Below are 19,721 nucleotides of genomic sequence, written 5' to 3'. Positions count from 1 at the left end.
GAGCAATGTGCTCACTTGGTACCAAGTGGGCTGCTGTGTGCAACACGAATCTATAACTCAACACACCGTGTGTCACGCACTTAATGCACTCGTGTGAAATAAAGAAACATTTTCTGAACTCTGGTGCCTGCAATTGTTCGTGGATTTTGTGTGGACTATCATCCTTAGCTGTCATCATTTCCATTCCCACCCCTGTCTCCTAAGTCTTCGATTAACACTTGATTTAGTGGAAACTCTGAAGCTCGGCCTACAAGAGGCCGTGACATGGGTGAACAATTTATAGGATAAAAATCACGGGAGGGATAAATTCAAGGAGGGCTGTGTTGTAATGACGCACTTCAAGCAGGCCGCATGGACAGGAAGCGCTCATTCAAGGAGAGCTCCACTGCTGCACAGGAGAGACCCGGGCCGATGGCTCTACAGGAAATGGAGTCACAAGTTCAGGCTGGGATTCAGGATTTGGAGAGTTACAGTGCTGCTCCAGAAGAAGACGTGACTGCATTTGAACAAATGCAGATTTTTGTACATGAATAAATGTCGATTGTTACATATGAATAAATGTCGATTGTCACACGTGAAAAAATAAGACATCCCCTGAAAATAGGCCCTATTGAGTTCTGTGGAGCAAAATTAATTAAGACCTGGTCTTATTTTCAAGGAAATATGGTGTTAACAATATTAACTATTAACATTTAATGTTTATTAAAATTCTTAATATGCATATTTTAACACTTGAGAATTCTGGATTCCCGAACCAGAAATGCTTTCCGCACATCCTCAGCACCCCAGTGCCGCTGGGCAGGCGGAGGGGGAAGGCAAGACTCCTGGTTTCCCCTGAGCCCTCCTCCTCCCATTTAAGGGCAGCACCCCAGCAGCAGGGGCCCCCCAGCACCCCTCTAGATGCCGGATTCCAGAGTCCCCTGTTTACCTCACTGCAATGCGAGTCATAGCTGGGTGCCACCACTGCCACCCCTCAACTTGGAGAAAGTGTTCTAAATCTAAATCGCTCCCAGCAAGCTCAAAATGGCTCAGCAAGCAGGGCAAACACACCTTGTGCTGGGCACTTGTTAGATTTCACGGGCACACATTTCCTCTTTTATAAGCACAGATGCTCAAATGACTCTTAGGTGATTAAAAAAAAACCCTCCAAATTTGCAAGAGATAAAAAGTGTTTTAAATAGCCAGAAAAAAAGGACATAAAGGAGGGCAGAAAAATAAGGAACGAGGTGCTGACTCCTGCAAGATGCACTTAGGGTTCTAAGAAGGCTCCAGCCTTTGGCATACTGGATTTATTCCCCCCCTTTCAGACCAACAAATTTAAAAAGTCAAACAGAGGGGCTGGGGATTTAGCTCAGTGGTTTTGCCGCCTGCTGCACAAGCACAGAGACCTGAGTTCAATCCCTGGGACCAAAAAAAAAAAGTCAGGCAGAACTAGGGGTCAGAAGGCCCAGGTTAAGACTATCACCTGCCCCAGGTAATTGCCCCGGTCCAAGCTTCAGTTTTTTCACCCTTAAAATAAGGAGATTAACCTTAATTCCTGCACTCAGGAGGCTGAGGCAGGAGGATCACCACAAGTCCGAGGCCAGCCTGGACTACATAGTGAGTTCAAGGGCAGCCTGAGCTACATAGAGACCCACTCTCAAAAACATAAATAAATAAATACATAAACACTTGCATACATGCACACATACATAAATAGGAGGCTGAGTCAGAAGGACCACTGCAAGTCCGAAGCCAGCCTGGAATACACAGTGAGTTCAAGGCAAGTCAGAACTACATAGAGAGATTTTGTCTCAAAAAATTGACAACACCCCAGCACAGAGGTGCAGAGCTGCCCCAAGCACAGAGAAGGTGAACTTTCTTGGCCAACCAACCACCACGCCCATCACCAAGGAGGTAAGGCAAGGGGACACTGGCAGCACACATCCCTCCCTCCACCTTGAAATGAGAAGACACATAAACAAGTTCCAAAACCAGACTTCCAGAACACCTAAAGCAACCCCAAAGGGAAACAAGATGGAAGAATCTGATAGTGAACCACCTGCCTGGACTCCCTGAACTGGCAATGAAAGAGTATCTGGAAAAATGAAATCAGAAATAATTTATCAGATATCAGCACAGACTGTATTCATAGTGCAAGACATGATTAATAAATCTAGAGAGGACACAGGTTAAAAAAATAGAGGAGCTGAGGAACATGATGGAATTCCAACATAGGAAACAAATGGAATCCATAAAACAAATGCAAACAGATTTCCAGGAGATTAAAAACTCCAATGAAAGTTTACGCAGCAGAATGAGCCAATGTGAGGACAGAATTTCAGATATAGAAGATAAGATTGCAATTAGTGACCAGGAAAAGAAAAATTGCTTCAAAATTGTAAGGGACCACGAGAAATCAATCTAGCAGCTGCTAGACGATAAAGAAGAATAACATAAGACTGATTGGAGTCAATGAAGACAGGGGAGAGTGAAGATGACATAAAAAAAACTGTTCACAGAAGTGATGGCAGAAAACGTCCCAAGCAGGGGAAAAGAACTTGACATGCAGATAAGTGAGGCATATAGGACTCCAACTAGCCATGATCAAAAAAAATCTACACATAGGGTATATATAATAGTTAAGGTTCCAGAAACCCAACAGAAGAACAAAATTCTACAAGCAGTGAGAGAAAAGAAACAAATCACATACAAAGGAAAGCCCATCAGAACCACAGCAGACTTCTCAATGCAAACCCTTAAGGCAAGAAGAGCTTGGAGTGACATATTTCAAGCCCTAAAGGAAAACAGCCTCCAACCCAGACTGATGTACCCTACAAAACTATCTTTCAAAATTGATGGAGAAATAAGATGCTTTCATGACAAAGAGCACCTTAGGAACCTCATGAATACCAAACCAGCACTCCAAAAATTTTAGGCAATATCCTAGGAAAAGACAAAAAGGATCACAACCCCAACAAGCCCAGCAGAATGAATCCATCAGGCATGACAAGAAATTAAACACAAAGGGGGAGAATCCAACAAAAAGAAAGTCATGACAATGATGAGTCAATACATATCAGTTATGACCATCAATGTTAACAGTCCCAATTCACCAATCAAAAGAAATAGACTGGCAGAATGGGTCAGGAAGCAAGAGCCAACAATACCCTGCATATAAGAAACACACTTAATTCAAAAAGAAACTCATAGACTGAAAGTTAAAGGGTGGAAAACAATACTCCATGTGACAGGAACCTGAAAAAAAGCAGGAGTAGGTATCCCCTCTGCAGATCAAGGGGATTTCAAACCAACACTGATTAAGAGAGACAAAGAAGGACACTACATCCTTGTAAAGGGAACAATCCAAGAGGAAAAAGAGATGACAATCATAAACATACATGCACCAAACACTAATGCGCCCAACTATATAAAACAAATACTAACGGACATGAAAAATCAAATAAGCATTAATACAATAGTAGTGGGGGACCTCAGTACACCACTGACACAAACAGATGGATCAACTAGACTAAAAACAAGCAATGAAATACTAGAACTCAATCGAACTCCTGAACAAATGAACTTAACAGATGTTTACAGTGTTCCACTCCACAAAATCAGAATACATATTCTTTTCAGCTGCACATGGGTCATTCTCCAAAATAGACCACGTACTCACTCACAGAACATGTTTAAGTAAGTGCAAAGGAAATGAAGTGATCTCCTATATATTATCAGACAGTGCGATGAAATTGGAGATTAATAGCAAAAGAAACCACAAGAATATCATAAACACATGGAAATAGAACAACACACTTCTGAATAACCAATGGATCACAGAGGAAATTAAAGAAGAAATCAGACAGTCCCTACAATTAAATGACAATGACAACACAACATATCAGAATCTATGGGACACACTGAAAGGAGTCTTAAGAGGAAAATTCATAGCAGTGAATACTCATATTAGGAGAACAGTGCGAGCCCAATTAAACAACCTGATACTGAACCTCAAGCTTCTAGAAAAAGAAGAGCAGGACAAACCCAAAGCTCATACAAGGGGGGAAATTATAAAGAGCAGAGCAGAAATCAATGCAATAGAGACTAAGAGAATAATACAAAAAAATCAATGAAGCCAAGAGTTTGTTCTTCAAAAGAATAAACAAAATTGACAAACTCTTAACCAACCTTATCAGAAAAAGGAAAGAAAAGGCCCAAATCCATGCAATTAGGAATGAAAAGGATGAAATTACAACACACCCAGCAGAAATCCAGAGGATCATCAATACCTACGTCCAGAACCTATACGCCAATAAGATAGAAAACACAGAAGAAATGGACAGATTCCTAGACAAGTATGAATTACCAAAGTTGAACAAAGAAGACCTAAAAATTCTAAATGACCCAATATCAATCAATAAAATTGAAAATGTAATTAAAAACTTACCAACTAAGAAAAGCCTGGGTCCTGATGGCTTCACTGCTGAATTCTACAAGACATTTAGAGAGGAACTACTGCCACTACTGTTTAAACTCTTCAATGAAACTGAAAGCAAAGGAATGCTCCCAAACTCATTCCTGGAAGCAAGCATCACCTTGATCCCCAAAGCAGAGAAAGACCCAACCGAAAAAGAGAACTATAGGCCAATCTCACCAATGAACATAGATGCAAAAATCCTTAATGAGATACTGGCAAATAGAATGCAGAAGATCATCAAGAAGATCATACACCCTGACCGAGTGGGATTCATCCCAGGGATTCAGGGATGGTTCAACATATGCAAATCAACCAATGTAATATACTATATCAATAGAGCCAAGGACAAAAGCCATATGATCGTCTCAATAGATGCAGAAAAAGCATTTGACAAAATCCAATACACATGTGTGATAAAAATCCTACAAAAATTGGAATACATGGTCTCTACCTCAATCTGATAAAAGCAATCTATAAAAACCAACAGCCAATATCATACTAAATGGTCAAAAACTGAAATCCTTCACACTAAAATCAGGAACAAGACAAGGGTGTTCACCATCACCACTCCTGTTCAATATATTCTCGGAAATATTAGCCACGGCAATTAGACAAGAGAAAGAAAGAAAAGGAATAAAGATAGGAAATGAAGAAGTCAAATTGTCATTATTTGCAGATGATGTCATACTCTATATAGAAGATCCCAAGAACTCCACCAAAAGTCTTCTAGACTTAATAACCAAATTCAGTCAAGTAGCTGGTTACAAGGTCAACACACAAAAATCAATAGCTTTCCACTACATGAACAGACTCACTGAGAGAGAAATAGGTCAAATAATTCCTTTCATAACAGCATCCAAAAAACTGAAATACCTAGGAATCAACCTAACAAAAGAAATCAAAGACCTCTTCTGTGAAAACTATAGCACTTTGAAAAGAGAGATTGAAGATGATATCAGAAAACAGAAAGACATCCCTTGCTCCTGGGTAGGAAGAATCAACATAGTGAAAATGGCCATACTTCCAAACTGCTATATAGATTCAATGCAATCCCAATTGAAATCCCAGCAGCATACGTCATGGACCTTGAGAAAACAATCCAAAAATTCATTTGGAACAAGAAGAGACCTAGAATAGCAAAAGCAGTTCTAGGTAACAGAGACATGGCAGGGGGTATCACAACCCCCAACTTGAAACTATACTACAAAGCTACTGTGATAAAAACAGCATGGTACTGGCAAAGAAACAGGCCTGAGGACCAGGAACAGATTAGAAGATGCAGAAACAACTCTAGACACACTCAGACACCTCATCTTCAACAAAGGAGCCAAACACCCTCACTGGAGGAAAGATAGCCTCTTTTGAAGGACCCTAGTTAGCAAAACAGACTCCATATTGCTACTGAATGACCCACCTGCCTGCCCTTTAGATGAACTTAGAAGGAGGAAGCTTAGAAACCTCCTCCCCTTAGAAAGTCTTTTAGAAACAACAATTAATCAACTATTATTTTACAAATGTTCTAACAGCAGGACATTCTGCTTCTGTACCTTTTGCTTGCTTTGCTAGTTCTATCCCATAGTGGGGCCTAGAAACTGTTGGCCTCAAAGGTGTATAAAACAGGTTTGTCTCCCCCTAGTCGGAGCTCGAGTCCAATGCTCAGCTCAGGGCCTGGCTGGTAATAAACTCCTGTGTGGATTTAATTTTGGTCTCTGGTTGGTTCTCTCTCGCTGGGTCTAACATCTTTAATACATGGTGCTGGAAAAATTGGGTTTCAACTTGCCAAAGGTTTAAACTAGACCTATATCTCTCACCATGCACTAAACTAAAATTGAAATGAATTAAAGATCTAAATATTAAAACAGAAATGCACTGAGATCAGAGAGAAGGGTCTGTTTCCAGAAGAAGCACATACAGCTATGTACAGTACACAGTACTCGATAGTGTGATATATGACTGTTACTGTTTTATGTGCTTATCATAACATGCTGTGCTTTTCGTCCTTTAGAGCATAATCCTACTTATATAAAAGAGTTTACTGTAAAACAGTGTGCTGCTATGCTAGCGATAGCATCATGTATCTCGTGTTTAACTGCAGATTTGGATAATATCTAGGGGCCATCACAGATGATTGACGTATACCTTCTCGGTTTGCACTTAAAAGTCGGCACTCTGTGTGGTACTTTGTGATACACACAGATGAAATTGTCTAGTAACGTATTTCTCAGATTATATTTCCATCACATGTCACAAGAATGTATTGAAATTTAAATTTTAAAAATTTGCCCTATGTGGAGTCTACTAACGAATTAAAATTTTTTTCTAGACCACTATTTGTTCAATATTAGTTTTGAAAATCTTTCTAAAACAAATCACATCCTTTGATGTCTTGTTAATGCTTGAGATTTTTTTTAAATTATATGGAAAAATGTTTAAGCATTTTTCAGTTTTGCTTTGTTTGAGTTTTATTATATTTGAATATTATTGTAGTTTTTCCCTTGCATTGCTTTTCTTTGAATAATTTTAATTTTTGTATATGTGTGTGTTTAGTGAATGATAATAAAGTTAAACATTAAAAAAAAAACAGAAATGCTAAACCAGCTTGAACAGAGGTTAGGTAGAACTCTTGAAGACACTGGTGTAGGAAAAGATTTTATGAACAAAACCTCAGTTGCCCGTGAGCTAGCACAAACAATCAATAAGTGGGATCTCTTATTAAAAAGCTTCTGCACAGCAAGAGAAACCACCAACAGTTTGAAGAAGCAACCCACAATGTGGGAAAAAAATTTTACCTGCTGTTCCTCAGAAAAAGGTCTACTATCTAGAATCTATAAAGAACTTAAATTAGACCTCTCAAATTTAAAGAGCCAATCCAAACATGGGCATCTGAAATGAACAGACATTTCTCAGACAACGAAGTAGAAATAGCAATTAAACATATGAAAAAATGTTCAACATCACTGGTCATCCGAGAGATGCAAATGAAAACAACGCTGAGATTCCACCTCCTCCCAGAAAGAATGGCTGCTATCATGAAATCAACCAATAACAAATGCTAGCGGGGCTGTGGGGAAAGAGGAACCCTGCTCCACTACTTGTGGGAGTGTAGACTGGTGCAACCACTGTGGAAATCAGTATGGCGATACCTCAAAGAACTAGGACTGGAAGTCCCACTTGACCCAGCTATTCCTCTGTGGGGTATCTTCCCCAAAGAACTAAAAAAATCATACCACAGTGATATATGTGTACCCTCGTTCATAGCAGCACAGTTTGTGATAGCTAAAACTTGGAAACAGCCCAAATGCCCATCAACTGGAACCTGGATAAAGAAAATGTGATTTTTTAATAAAATGGAGTACTACTCAGCCATAAAAAATGAGAAATTAGAGACATTTATAGCTAAGTGGATGCACACTGAGGCAATACTCTTAAATGGAATAAATAGGACCCACATGTGTAAATACCGAGTAGTTTCTCTAGTGTGAGAAACTGAAAGTGTAAATAAGGACTAAAAGGTCTAATAGATGATGTGAAATAGGAAGAAAAGGGGCAAAGGGGAAGGGGAAGTGGGGGGGGTAGAGGAAATAATAGAAGGGAATGGAATTAACATGAGAAAATGAAAAAATGGAAACAGTCTTTGTAAATGGGGAGGGATGGAGGGGTTGAAGGGAGGGCAGGGGAAGGGGGAAAAATAAGAACCAAGAGAGACTATGTAAAGGTGCAAATTTCCAATGATGAATGTCAGTATATTGTATACCAAAAATGTACCAATAAAATTAAATTTTTTTTAAAATGACAACAACAACAAAAGGAAATTAATCATGATTAGTGGTTCTCAGGCTTTTTTTTTTTTTGTCCTTGGCATTTTAAAAATATTTAGCATCAGAAAGTTGCTCATCTTCTATTTTTGCAGTGCAGTAGATGTACTGAAAAGCAATCAAATCATGCTGTCAGCTGAATGAGTTTTCACAAACCAACTATACTTGGAAAACCAGTAGTTAGAAGAAGTCACAGAGGTTCTTAGCACTCCAAAGTCCCCGGCTTAGCCCCCCCACCTTATTTTTTTTTAGGTTTTTTGAGACAGGGTTTCACTATGTAGCTCAGGCTCCCCTTGAATTCACTATGTAGCCCAGGAACCCATGGTGCTCCTCCTGCCTCAGCCTCTCATGTGCTGGGGTTACATGCATGCACCACCACACCAGACCTTCATCAGCTTTTAATAAGCAAGAAAGAGTACCTAGAAATTAACTCCACATATCTTTTACTGTTTATGTGGGAAAGGGGAAATGTCATTGATATTTCAGACATTTTGGCTTTCTGCTTTCATTTTTTTAAACCAAGTTCGAATTTCAAAAAACACAGGCAGGTTCAACTTCCACCTATAATAGAGTGGACAGTACCAGACCAACAGCTCTGCTGAGGACAACTGGAAAAGATAGTTTAAATGCAGAAACATCTGACCTGGGCATGAATGCACATGCCTATGATCTAGTATTCAGGAGGCTGAGGCAGGAGAATTACTGTGAGTTTGAGGCCAGTGTGGGCTGACCCTGTCTCAAAAAAAACAGAACAGAATGAAAATCCAAAACATCTGCTTGAAGTAACAGGAAAGCTTGTCAGGGGTCAGGAGTTTGGGGGCCAGGTCTTGGAGAGAGGAGAGGCTCCCTAAGGAGCCCCACTTTCTATGAGCCTTTTTTCCACTCGGTATCTGCCAGCCCTTAGCTAAGAGACCAGGCAGAAGGCAGCTGGGAGACCAGGGGAGCCTGAAGAACCTCGTGTCCTCTCAGGCATGACTGGACAGGCTCAGCTGGAGACACTGGGGCAGGAGCCTGGGGCAGCAGCCCAGGCAAGCAGACAGCTGGAAACAGAAGAGCCAGCTGGCAGCACAGAGTCTGCAGGGGACTCAGCACCAGGCAGAAAAAATGGGACTCTAAGGCCTATTGAGGCCAGGGGTTGGGGCCCAGGGCCATCCGCTGGGGCCATGGGACTGGGACAAAATACCAGGGGACAAAGCCTTCAAAGTCTGAACAACAACGATCAGCAGGGAGAAAGCCTGACAGGATGAAAATGACCACCTTTCCACGCAGGGAAAGGATGGGACAGATACACTCAAAGGGGAGGTGACGCTGTCCAGGATCTCCAGGGACACAGGCTGGACACTGAATGAAGAAAGAGGACCATGAAGAAAACCACAACAGACCCACAAGAGACCCACACACTGGAGCTAAGTATGGTTTTCAAGATGGTTGTGATCTATATGTTTGAGAAAATAGATGAAACATTTTCATATTGTTCACATGAAACATTTATTTTTAAAAGAATCTAATAAAAGTTCTAGAACTGAAAAATACAAGGAAATTAACAGGTTGCCTAATAACAAATTGGACAGAGCAAAGAGAGCTTGAAAACAGGCTGGTAAAAAACAATGAAACTGGAAAAACATCACTAAAAGTACCGGAAATTGAGCGAGAAACATACAGAAAATCTAAAATAACAGTGTTTGGAGTCAGAGAAAGAGAGAAGAGAAAGGAGCAGAACAATATTTTAAAAAGATAATGGTGGGCTGGGGATTTAGCTCAGTGGTGCCACCACCTGCCTCAAAAGCACAAAATCCAGAGTTCAATCCCCGCCCCGACCCCTGACAAAAAAAAAAAAAAAGACAATGGTACAAAATTATGAGCTACATTGAAAACCCCAACCAGGATAAACACAAGGAGAACCTAGAAGACCACTAGGACCAAATATAGAGAGAAAAAGTCTTGAGAATAGCAAAAAAAAAAGACTCAAAAGTCAAATAATAAGGCTGACAGCCAATTTTCCCAAGAAAGGATGAAAGCCAGAAGACACTTTTTATCACTCATATCTAGATGTTCCCCCAAAGCCTCATGTGCTCATGGGTGGGGCTTTTTGGAGGTGGCTGGCTCGAAGGTATGTGGATGTGGATTAAGGTGTGTGATAATTAAATTAATCCACTGATTGGTTTAGCATGGTTCTGAGTGTGGATAATGGAAGGACTCACCATGAGTGTGGGTGGCACCAACCAATAGGCTTGTAGCTTGCATGGGATAAAAGGGAAAGAGAGGCCTACTGTTCGCTGCCTTTTGCCTGCACTGCCATGGACTGTTTCTCCTCTGTGATGCCCCTCTGCCATGCCACTCTGCCTTGGAGCCAACTGACTATGGACTGAAACCTCTATAAACTGTGAGCTAAAATAAACCTCTCCTTCTCTAACTTTGAGTGTTGAGTATTTTGTCCCAGCAATGAGAAAAGTAACCAAGACAAGTATACAATGACATCTTTAAAGAGGGGGTATCTGTCTCCCCAGAATTCTTTTTTTTTTCTGTTATTGTGATGTGCTCTTGTTATGTTGCCCAGACTAGCCTGGAATTAGCCTTGAACGTGAGCTCACATGACTCTCCTGCCTCAGCCTTCCCAGTAGCTAGGACTACCTGGGGTGCACCACAACTCCTAGCTCCGCCAAGCTCTGCACACCTAATGAAACTATCCTTCAAAAAGCAAAGGCAAAATCAATTCATTTCCAGGTCACAAAAACGTTGAATAGTTTTTTTCTGGCAGAGATGCCCTACAGGAACTACCAAAAGGAGTCTGTTTGCAGAGGAAAAGACACCAGCGGGAACACATAGGAATTTAGAAACGACAAACAGTGACTAGACTGAATATGTGGGTAAATCTGAATACAGATTCCAAAAACAGTAACTTCAGTCTCTCATGGGGACTTAAACAGATGTATAATAAAAATGATTCACAAAAACAACACAAAAGGAAGAAGGTAGAGTGGAGTGGGGGAGGAGACAGGGTAAATGGAGTCAAAGTTCTAAGATCCTAAAATTGTCTGGAATAGTATTCAACTAAAATAGCAGGGTAATTGTGCACACACACACATGAAGAAAAGTAAAATGAAAATTTTACAATTAATATGTAAGTAGAGAAGAACAGAGGAAAGTTTAAAATAATGCTTGATTAAAAAAATAATAATTGAGAAGACTAAAATTCTGCCCTCCTTAGAGGACACGAAGCAAACAAAAGCAAAACTGCAGAATGAAGTAATTACATTTAAATGGCTTTTGTACAGAGAACAGCTTATCAGTGACGCCATGGAGTGTTTGGTCACTAACTCAGGATGGTGTATTTTGTTGACCTGTGGCCTTTCACAAGTTTGTTTCATGTTAGTAGTCACACATAATCCAGAGCTGTAAATTAAATAAAGTGTTACTTTAAATAGTAATAATAATAATAATAATAATGCTGACTGATCCAAAATGAAAACAAAAAAATGCCAGGGATGGTGACACATGCCTGTAATCCTAGCACTCGGGAGGCTGAGGCAGGAGGATTGCTGTGAGTTCAAGGCCAACCTGGGCTTCATAGTGAATTCAAGGTCAGTCTAAACTACACAGCAAGACCCTGTTTCAAAAAGCCAAAACCAAAACAAAACAAAACAGACAGTATACAAACAGCAAACAAACAGTAACTGACCACGTAGTTTTACACTTCTATCAATAATCAAACCAGAGATGAAACTGTCAGAGAGATTTTTAAAAACTAATATACAAGCCGCTTTAAAAGGTATAAATTAAATGTAATGGCACCGAAAATTTATACAAATGGGAAGAGGTACAACATATATCAACTAACCCCAAAAAACTGGTATTGCTATGTTAATATCAAAAATATAAAGTTTAAGGCAGGAAACAGGACTAGCGATAAAGAGATATTTCATAATGAAGAGATAACAATTATAAATGTATCTGTCATGCACCTGGTAGCATAGCTTCAATGTTACAAAAAGGGAAAACTGGCAAACATAAAGAGAGGAAAATTCAAAATCATAATGTATGGAACCAAATAATCTTTATGCATTCTTTTCAGACACACACACAATATACATATATGAAAATGAACCATATATAGGATCTCAAAAAATTTCAAAACACTAAAACCATCCAAAGTATATTCTCTCTCTGCAGTGAAAGTAAGCTGGAACTCAATAGCAAAAAAATAACTAGAAACTCCCTCAACCGCTGAGAAATTAAGAAATACATTTCTACGTGACCCTGTGGGATAAAACAATCAATCATAATGAAAATTGTAAAGTATTTTACATCAAAAAATAAAAAGTAATAATAGTGTGGGATGCAGCAAAAATGATGCTTAAAGAAAAATTTATATCCTTAAATGAAAATATTTTCAGAAAAACTGAAAATCAAAGATAAAAACTTCTATCTCAAGAAAAAAATTTCCAAAATCACAAAGGAAAAATAACAATAAAAGTAGGAACTCATGAGGTACAAAATTGAAACATAGTGCAGAAAAGAAACAAGGCAAAGATTGCAAAGGTTACTAAATTCATAAAGCTTTGGCAATACCTGTCACAATAAGTGAGAATTGTCACTATAAAAAATAGGAATATCGGGCCGGGGATTTAGCTCAGTGGTTCTGGTGCCTGCCTCACAAGCACAAGGTCCCAAGTTCAATCCCTGGTACCAAAAACACACAAAAAAATAGGAATATCAATTCCGGAATGGAAAACAGGGACATGGCCACACAATGTACAGATATTTAAACAAATGTAAGGTGGTATAAAGCAAACCCTACATGAATGACTTTGGGAATGAAACATGCAAATTCCTAAAAAGATACAGCTTACTAAGACACAAAAAAAGAAACAAAATTTGAATAATTTATCTATTAAAAAGTCAAATCCACATTTTAAAGTCTTCCGACAACAAAATGTCTGGCACCAAATGTCTTCTCTAGTGAATTTTCTACACATGTAAGCAATAATTTCAATATTACAAAGCTCTGCCAGGGAATATTTTAAGGAGAGCAAAGACTTCCAATTTCATTTTTTAAGGTCACTGTGTCCTTAATACCAATTCCCAACCCAGCCTCACAGCAACAGAAAAGTACAGGTTAATCTCGTCATGCGTAGAGATAGCCCTCAAAACTTAAAATAAAGATATCCTTCAACAGAATATTAGCAAGGCAAATCCCGCAGTATATAAAAAGGGTCACAGCTCAACCTAGTTGACTTTGTTCCAGAAATAAAATCTAATTTAATACTCAAAAATCAATATAAGAGGCACACATGGTGTGGCACACACTTATAATCCCAGCACTCGAGAGGCTGAGGCAGAAGGGTCTCAATTTCAAGGCCAGTCTGCTCTACACGAGACCCCTTCTCAAAAAAAAAAAAACGTAATTCATCATCCTATTAACAGAATAAAAAATATATGATGAAACTCAGCACTGACTTGTGATTTTAAAGAATAATATACTAAGAATATAAATTTCTTAACCTAATAAAAGTTGTCTATGTGAATCCCTTATGAAATGCTGTACTTAGTGGTAGAAAATACACATTTTCCCTGAGATCAAGAACAAGGTTCAGGATGTCCATCATCTCCGCTTCTACTCAACATTTTAAGAGAGATCCTGGCAAGTAAAATACGACCAAGGGAAAAGAAGAAACAAAACTGTCATTATTTACAGAAAGCCAATGGACTCCACAGCAGACCCCAAATCTAAAAACTACTAAAATCAGTGAATTTTTAGCAAAGTCACAGAAATGAAGCCAACATGTAAAATGAGTTATATTTCTACATTGGAGGAACGACTCAGAAATGAAATTTTAAAGTGCCAGCTGCGGTAACATTAAAAACTTAGGGGCCAATGGCCTCGCTTTTCAGCAGATTTGTACCCCGATATGGCAATGCCTCTCCCCTTAATAGAGCCCGGTGCATGCTCAGCTCAAGCCTCGTACGTGGACTGGTGAGATCCTTTTTAAAGAAGAGAATAGAATATGCAGTTTCCAAAAGCTTTAATGCGGTCTCGAACTCTTTCTAAATAGAAAAGAGGTTAAAAAAAAAGAAAAAAAAAAAAAAAGAAAAGGGGTCAATGCAAGTCATTTTACTACAACTGAGCAAGCAAGACCAAAGCACATAAATAGTAAAATATTTTGTATTTCCATTTAATATCTTGAGATGAAATTCAAAGATAAAACAGCCTAACACAAAAGCAAAAATATATAAAATGTTTCCAGTGCAGTAAGGAGACATGAAATAAGTGATGTCTAATAAAACCGTACATGTTCCAACATGTGAGCAGTCAGGCAGGCCTGCCTTAGGGGACATAACAAAGCCACTACACTCTGGTACCGGGCCCAGATCAAATGGGACAGGTGCACTGGTGTCTCAGACCAGCAGGGTTGCCTTCGTAAGTGATTTTATGACAGAACTGAGCATCGTTTTCTTTAGACTTTCACAGCATCTGTAAGCCTGGAGATTGCAGTCCACACTGACAGCAGCCACCTGACATTCTAGGCTCAGAAAAGCATGGAGCCTTTTGCTCACCTCACTAGCAAAACATCTGAAGTTGTGGAGGACACAAGCATATCTGTCGCTGAGTGGAATGGTCCAGAATGTGGCAGGACAGCAAGCATTTCTGTCTCTACCAGGGCCCCTGGGTCATGTGACACTGAAAAGCAAGTGTGCAGATTTCCAGCGTGTCCCAGGAGGCACGGCTGTCCCCACCAAGAACCCGGCATAGACAAAGCCTCATCTTAGCAGTTTCACCACATCCGTCCTCCACAGCCGGCCCAGCAGAAAAACCAGCTCGCCAGCCACCTGTCAAAGCAGCCCTGGCAAAACTCTTTGAAAGAATTTGAGTTTCCTCTAAAAGTCCCAAGGTAGTCATGCTGGGCAAGGAAAAAAAAAATCAGCATTTTTGGATTTCCTTATACTTATTTTATTTTGAATTACAGATTGGGGTACAGATAACATATTATTTTTAATACACAGAGCCTGAAAAGCTGTCTGACTCTGTTCCAATCCCAATCAGGTTTTATAATAAATCCAAGTAGAAATGCTTCAGGATCACTGTTCACACAACACTCAACTTGTGCTTTTAAATGTTAGGCATATCTTCATTTGCTCCCAAAGCAGCATGTTTGTTATTCTGAAATAAAATCTCAAAAAATAACAGAAGAAAACTTTTTTTGACCTATTATAGACGAAAAACATTTTCACCTAAATTTTCAAGTTCTCTCCTTTTTTATTTCTGCCTTTAGACCTTGTTGCATAAAATATGCAAAGAAAGTCAGATAGAGCAGTATGGGCCTATAATCCCAGCATTTGGGAGGCTGAGGCAGAAGGATCATCAAGGCCAGCCTGGGCTACGCAGTGAGTTCAAAGCTAGCAAGACTCATCTCAAAAAAATAAGTAAAATAAAATACTCAAAGAAGGTACTGAAAGAAAAATCTGGATCAGAATCTACAGTGTTTAAATGTCTGTTTTCCAAACAAACGTAGCCCAGAAAATGAGCCAAATTCTTAATCCATTTTCTTCCTGTAAAATACCTCCTACCTTCCAATACTGGGACAATGTGTAACTCACTTCTCTGGGAACCATTCACCTGCTACTCATTCATTAAGCAGGAGCTGTGGTTGCTATAATAATTAGCTGTCATGTCGATCAATGTTTACTTACTAACTGAGTCAGCTTTTTCTTCTTCATTGCTTCACACATAATTTACTAATCCTGGCTTGCAAAGCATTTTGAGATACTCTGGAGACGTGTCATACAAAGCCTTTGGTATTTAAAAACTCCACTGTGCAAATGGGAAGGGACCAATCTATGAGGAGCAGGAGAAGGAGGGGACGGGACGAAAATAATTAAGATGTATTATGTGGAAGCCCCAACTGCACGTGATGAATGTGATCATTATGCGCTACAGACTTATGCTGACAAAAATAAAATGCAAGAAACTTCACTGGACTGTCCTAAGATGCACTAAACAGCAGGAAAAGAAAGAAAGGCAGCTGGGCATGGTGGTGCATGCCTGTAATCTCAGCACTGGGAGGCTGAGGCAGGAGAATCGCCAAGAGTTTGAGGCCAGCCTGGGCTACATAGTGAGACCCTGTCACAAGAAAACCAAAAGGTGGCCCGGGGATTTAGCTCAGGGGTTTCACCACCTGCTGCGCATGCGCAAGGACCCGAGTTCCATCCCCGGCACCCCTCCCCCCAAAAAACAAAAGAAAACCAAAAGAAAAAGAAAAAGAGAAAAAGGCAATGATTAAAACTCATTAAGCCACAAGTCAACACATACTGCCCATCAGCCATGTGACAGTAGTTTCTAAAAATTAAGATTTGCCTGCCTGATCATCTGCCCAAACACGCGGTCATTTATCCGTCCATTTACATTTTACCCAGCTCTCTGTATCAGTCCGTATGAGACAGGACTCCCAAACAAAGCACCCATTTTATTAGTTGTTCTGTGGTTCTAAGAAAAGACCAAATTTTCGTGCACTTGTTCCATATTCAGGTCCCAGCTGCGCCTTTGGGACCCTCACGCGGTCTGGTGGCCATGGTCACACCTTCACACACACACACACACACACACACACACACACACACACACACATCCCAGACATCACACTCAGCTACAAGTCAACACTTGCCCTCACCCAGCCCTGAAGGGAGTCTCTTGCCCCAAGCAACTGGCTTCCAAGGGTCCTGGGAGGCCTTGGGAACCCACTAAGTCTGGCCAGTTTGGGGTCATGGCCCTGCACATCTGTGGGAAACTCCTGACTGCCTCCAGACAAGATCACATCTGTGTAAAAGCGCATCTCATGGGCTCCTTGCAAGTCAAGGTAAGAGGTTATGACTTGTGTTCTTCACACTGTTTTGACCGGAACTCACAGTAAAGGAAAACCCAGGTCTGAGGTCAGGGTACAGCGAATGGCCACAGCCAGGAAGGGTTGTCTCCACAGAAGCTTCCAGAACCCATCAGCCCTCACCCTTTCGGTGGTGTCTGACATCCTCCTTCACCTCCCTGAAGTGTTTGTTGCTTCAGACCCACTGAATTGCTTTCTCATCCTCCACCCGCAACTGAAAAACAGGGAAACCAAGCCCCAGGGAGCAAAGGGTCTGGTCCCATGTCCTGGGTCCCATGTCCTGGGCCCCTGTATCCTGGGTCCCCGTATCCCGGGTCCTAGGTCCCGTGTCCTGGGTCCCCGTATCCTGGGTCCCCAGTGGTGACACTGCCACCCCAAGGCACTCTCTCTGCACCGAGTGAAGCAAAACCTGAACCCCAGCTCCCTGCACAGACAGGGCTCCCCCAGCCTCAGACCTAGTGTGGCTCCATCCCAAGGAGGGTGAATCCCGACCTCAATTTAATTTTCTCTATACCATGCTGGGCCTACCATGACTTAGCACATAAGCACATTTTTCTTTCCATCCACCCTTTCTGCAATCTCTGCAAACCCGGCCGGAAGGGCCAGCATCCTTCTCAGAGTGGATTTAACCTGGGCTCACACCGACTTTAGCCTCAGGGATGAATGGACCTCTCCACCATGGTGGCTTAATTAAAATTTAAATGCCCAAACCACATGGATCGATGCCTGGATGAGAAGGACCAGGAACCCGGAAACCCCAAGGCAACAGCACAGGAGCTGGCACTGAAGCGTGGGTCCGCCACGAAGCGCCCCGCACGGCTTCTGTGGGGTGGGGGGTCATTTTCAGGGGTGTTTTGTTTTGTTTTTTCTTTTCTAAATGTGGAATTCCTCTCTAATGGGCCCGTCGCTGGGTGGGAGTCGCATTACAACTGGAGCCAGAGGAGGACAGGGGAAGGCGACCCCGTGGGGCAGAGCACCGGTGCAAGAAGCCCGGGACTCCAGAATCAGACACCACTGTCCCCGTGCGCAGACCTGGCCGGAGACAGCAGGAGGAGGAAGCAGGAACCCAGAGGGACCGAGCGAGACCTGGGGTCCGTGGCTCCTCCCCCAACTGCGGCAGAAAATTTAAGGAGCCTGGGAATCTTTAAGACCCCAGAATTCTTGTTTTGAACTTAAAATTTGACTGTGTCAGGGAGCCTTTTCCTTCCCTGAGTTTCTGTTTAAATCCATTCTCTCTGCCCCCAGAATTAGTGCTGCTGTTTGGGGGGTTGGGGGCAGCTGCACCCGCAAATCTCCCCGCAAGATAAACAGAGATAAAGTCATGAAGGTCAGGACAGCTCCCAGGGGCCCCTGAAAGGTTAAAGCCCCTTAGGGGACCCTGGGCAGGGCTTAGCTCAGAACACACACTCAGGGGTCCCAAGTAATTCACTTGTATCCTAACAGTGCCCGGAAACCCCACATTTTCATGATTAGCTAATGTGAACAACCCCAAAATAAAAATGATCACGATCTCGGGAGCGTTGTCAGTAAAGCTGCGCAACAGAAATATACGTTACTCAGCCAAGATTAAATAAAGAATACAAGAATAGAGCGCTGTTTAGGACGACAGAAATAGAAAAGGGAATGACATAATGTGTGCCCTGCACTGCACACGGACGTACGGATTACATAACTGGGGCTGGAGCAGCAACCCCACCGGCCAGGAGGACGCCACCTGCCCACTGGCCCACATCCCGTCCGCATCCTCAGCCTCCCGGCGCTGGGCCCCTCACCTTTATTTTCAGAATCTTTCATCCTCTGCCTCCTTCCTCTGCTGCAAAGAAGCAGGAGAGCCGGCGGTCCTGCAGCCCTGACTTCCGATTTGTCATTCACAGCCAGCCCGAGGCCTGGGGGCGAAGTCCCTCCGGGCGGGCAGCTCTGGGAGTCTTGTGAGGCGGGAGGCTCAGGTTATAATTCCGCCTGTGCTGGAGCTGAGAGGATGGGAATGGAGGAGACGTAAACACAGCTTCCAAAACACGGCCTGGACCGGCTCCGGAGCGGCTGGCGTCTCCTCCCCGGGGTGGGGATTCGCCGCAGCTCAAAGGCGACCGTCTGCGTCTGGGCGACTCTGCCGGGACTGAGGGCTGCGTGCCCGGCGTCCCTCACACAGTCATTGGTTGCTTGCTGCATTTATTCAGCAAACCTGTCTCTGTCAGGCCCTGCGCCAAGCGCTGCATAGACGCAGGACGCAGAGCCCACCTCCCCCTGCAGGCGGACAGCGCTGGCTGTAGGTCGCTGGGTGGCCCTGCCAGGGACGGGCAGGAGGGAGCCACACCCGGAAATCCCAGCGGAGGGTTAGGGAGAGCCCAGGAAAACTTTCAACCTCCACCCCAGCTCACTGGTCACGGTCACTCAGCTCCAGTGCCTTCCTCTCTTCCTGCCTACCACTCGCCCAACACAGAGCTGTCTGTGCCTGGCTCTGTTCCGCCTGTTAGGGCTCCGCGGTATCGGGGAGACCCAGCCCCGGCTTCCCCTGCTCCCGGGCTACATGGGACGATCCCGAGAGGCCAAAGGTAAATCCAGGCCCGTGAC

The 19,721-nt window shown here is 42.2% G+C and overlaps 1 protein-coding gene across 7 annotated transcripts in view; it reads right to left on the bottom strand.

The window, feature by feature from the left end:
- The window catches only part of Dnajc6 (DnaJ heat shock protein family (Hsp40) member C6), a 127,866-nt gene extending 108,391 nt beyond the window's left edge, over positions 1 to 19,475 (bottom strand). For 2 of the 7 annotated variants that reach the window (XM_087212853.1, XM_013070999.3), the window contains exon 1: positions 18,923 to 19,108. Coding sequence is in view for 3 of the 7 variants with exons in the window: in XM_087212856.1 (XP_087068982.1) it covers positions 18,923 to 18,944 (22 nt within the window). In the remaining 4 variants the exon portion in view is untranslated. Of the gene's footprint in view, positions 1 to 18,922 lie in introns of all 7 variants that reach the window. The other 5 variants (XM_087212856.1, XM_087212854.1, XM_087212852.1 and 2 more) reach the window with 5 other exon arrangements.
- Between the last annotated feature and the right edge of the window lie 246 nt (positions 19,476 to 19,721).

Source organism: Heterocephalus glaber, unplaced genomic scaffold (genome assembly GCF_053883595.1).
Source record: "Heterocephalus glaber isolate CG9 unplaced genomic scaffold, H.glaber_assembly_v1.0 deba00001442, whole genome shotgun sequence".
In the NCBI taxonomy this organism is placed as follows: Eukaryota; Metazoa; Chordata; class Mammalia; order Rodentia; family Bathyergidae; genus Heterocephalus; species Heterocephalus glaber.
The sequence above is the reverse complement of the archived record's forward strand: the minus strand, read 5'-3'. Positions and strand labels throughout refer to the sequence as shown.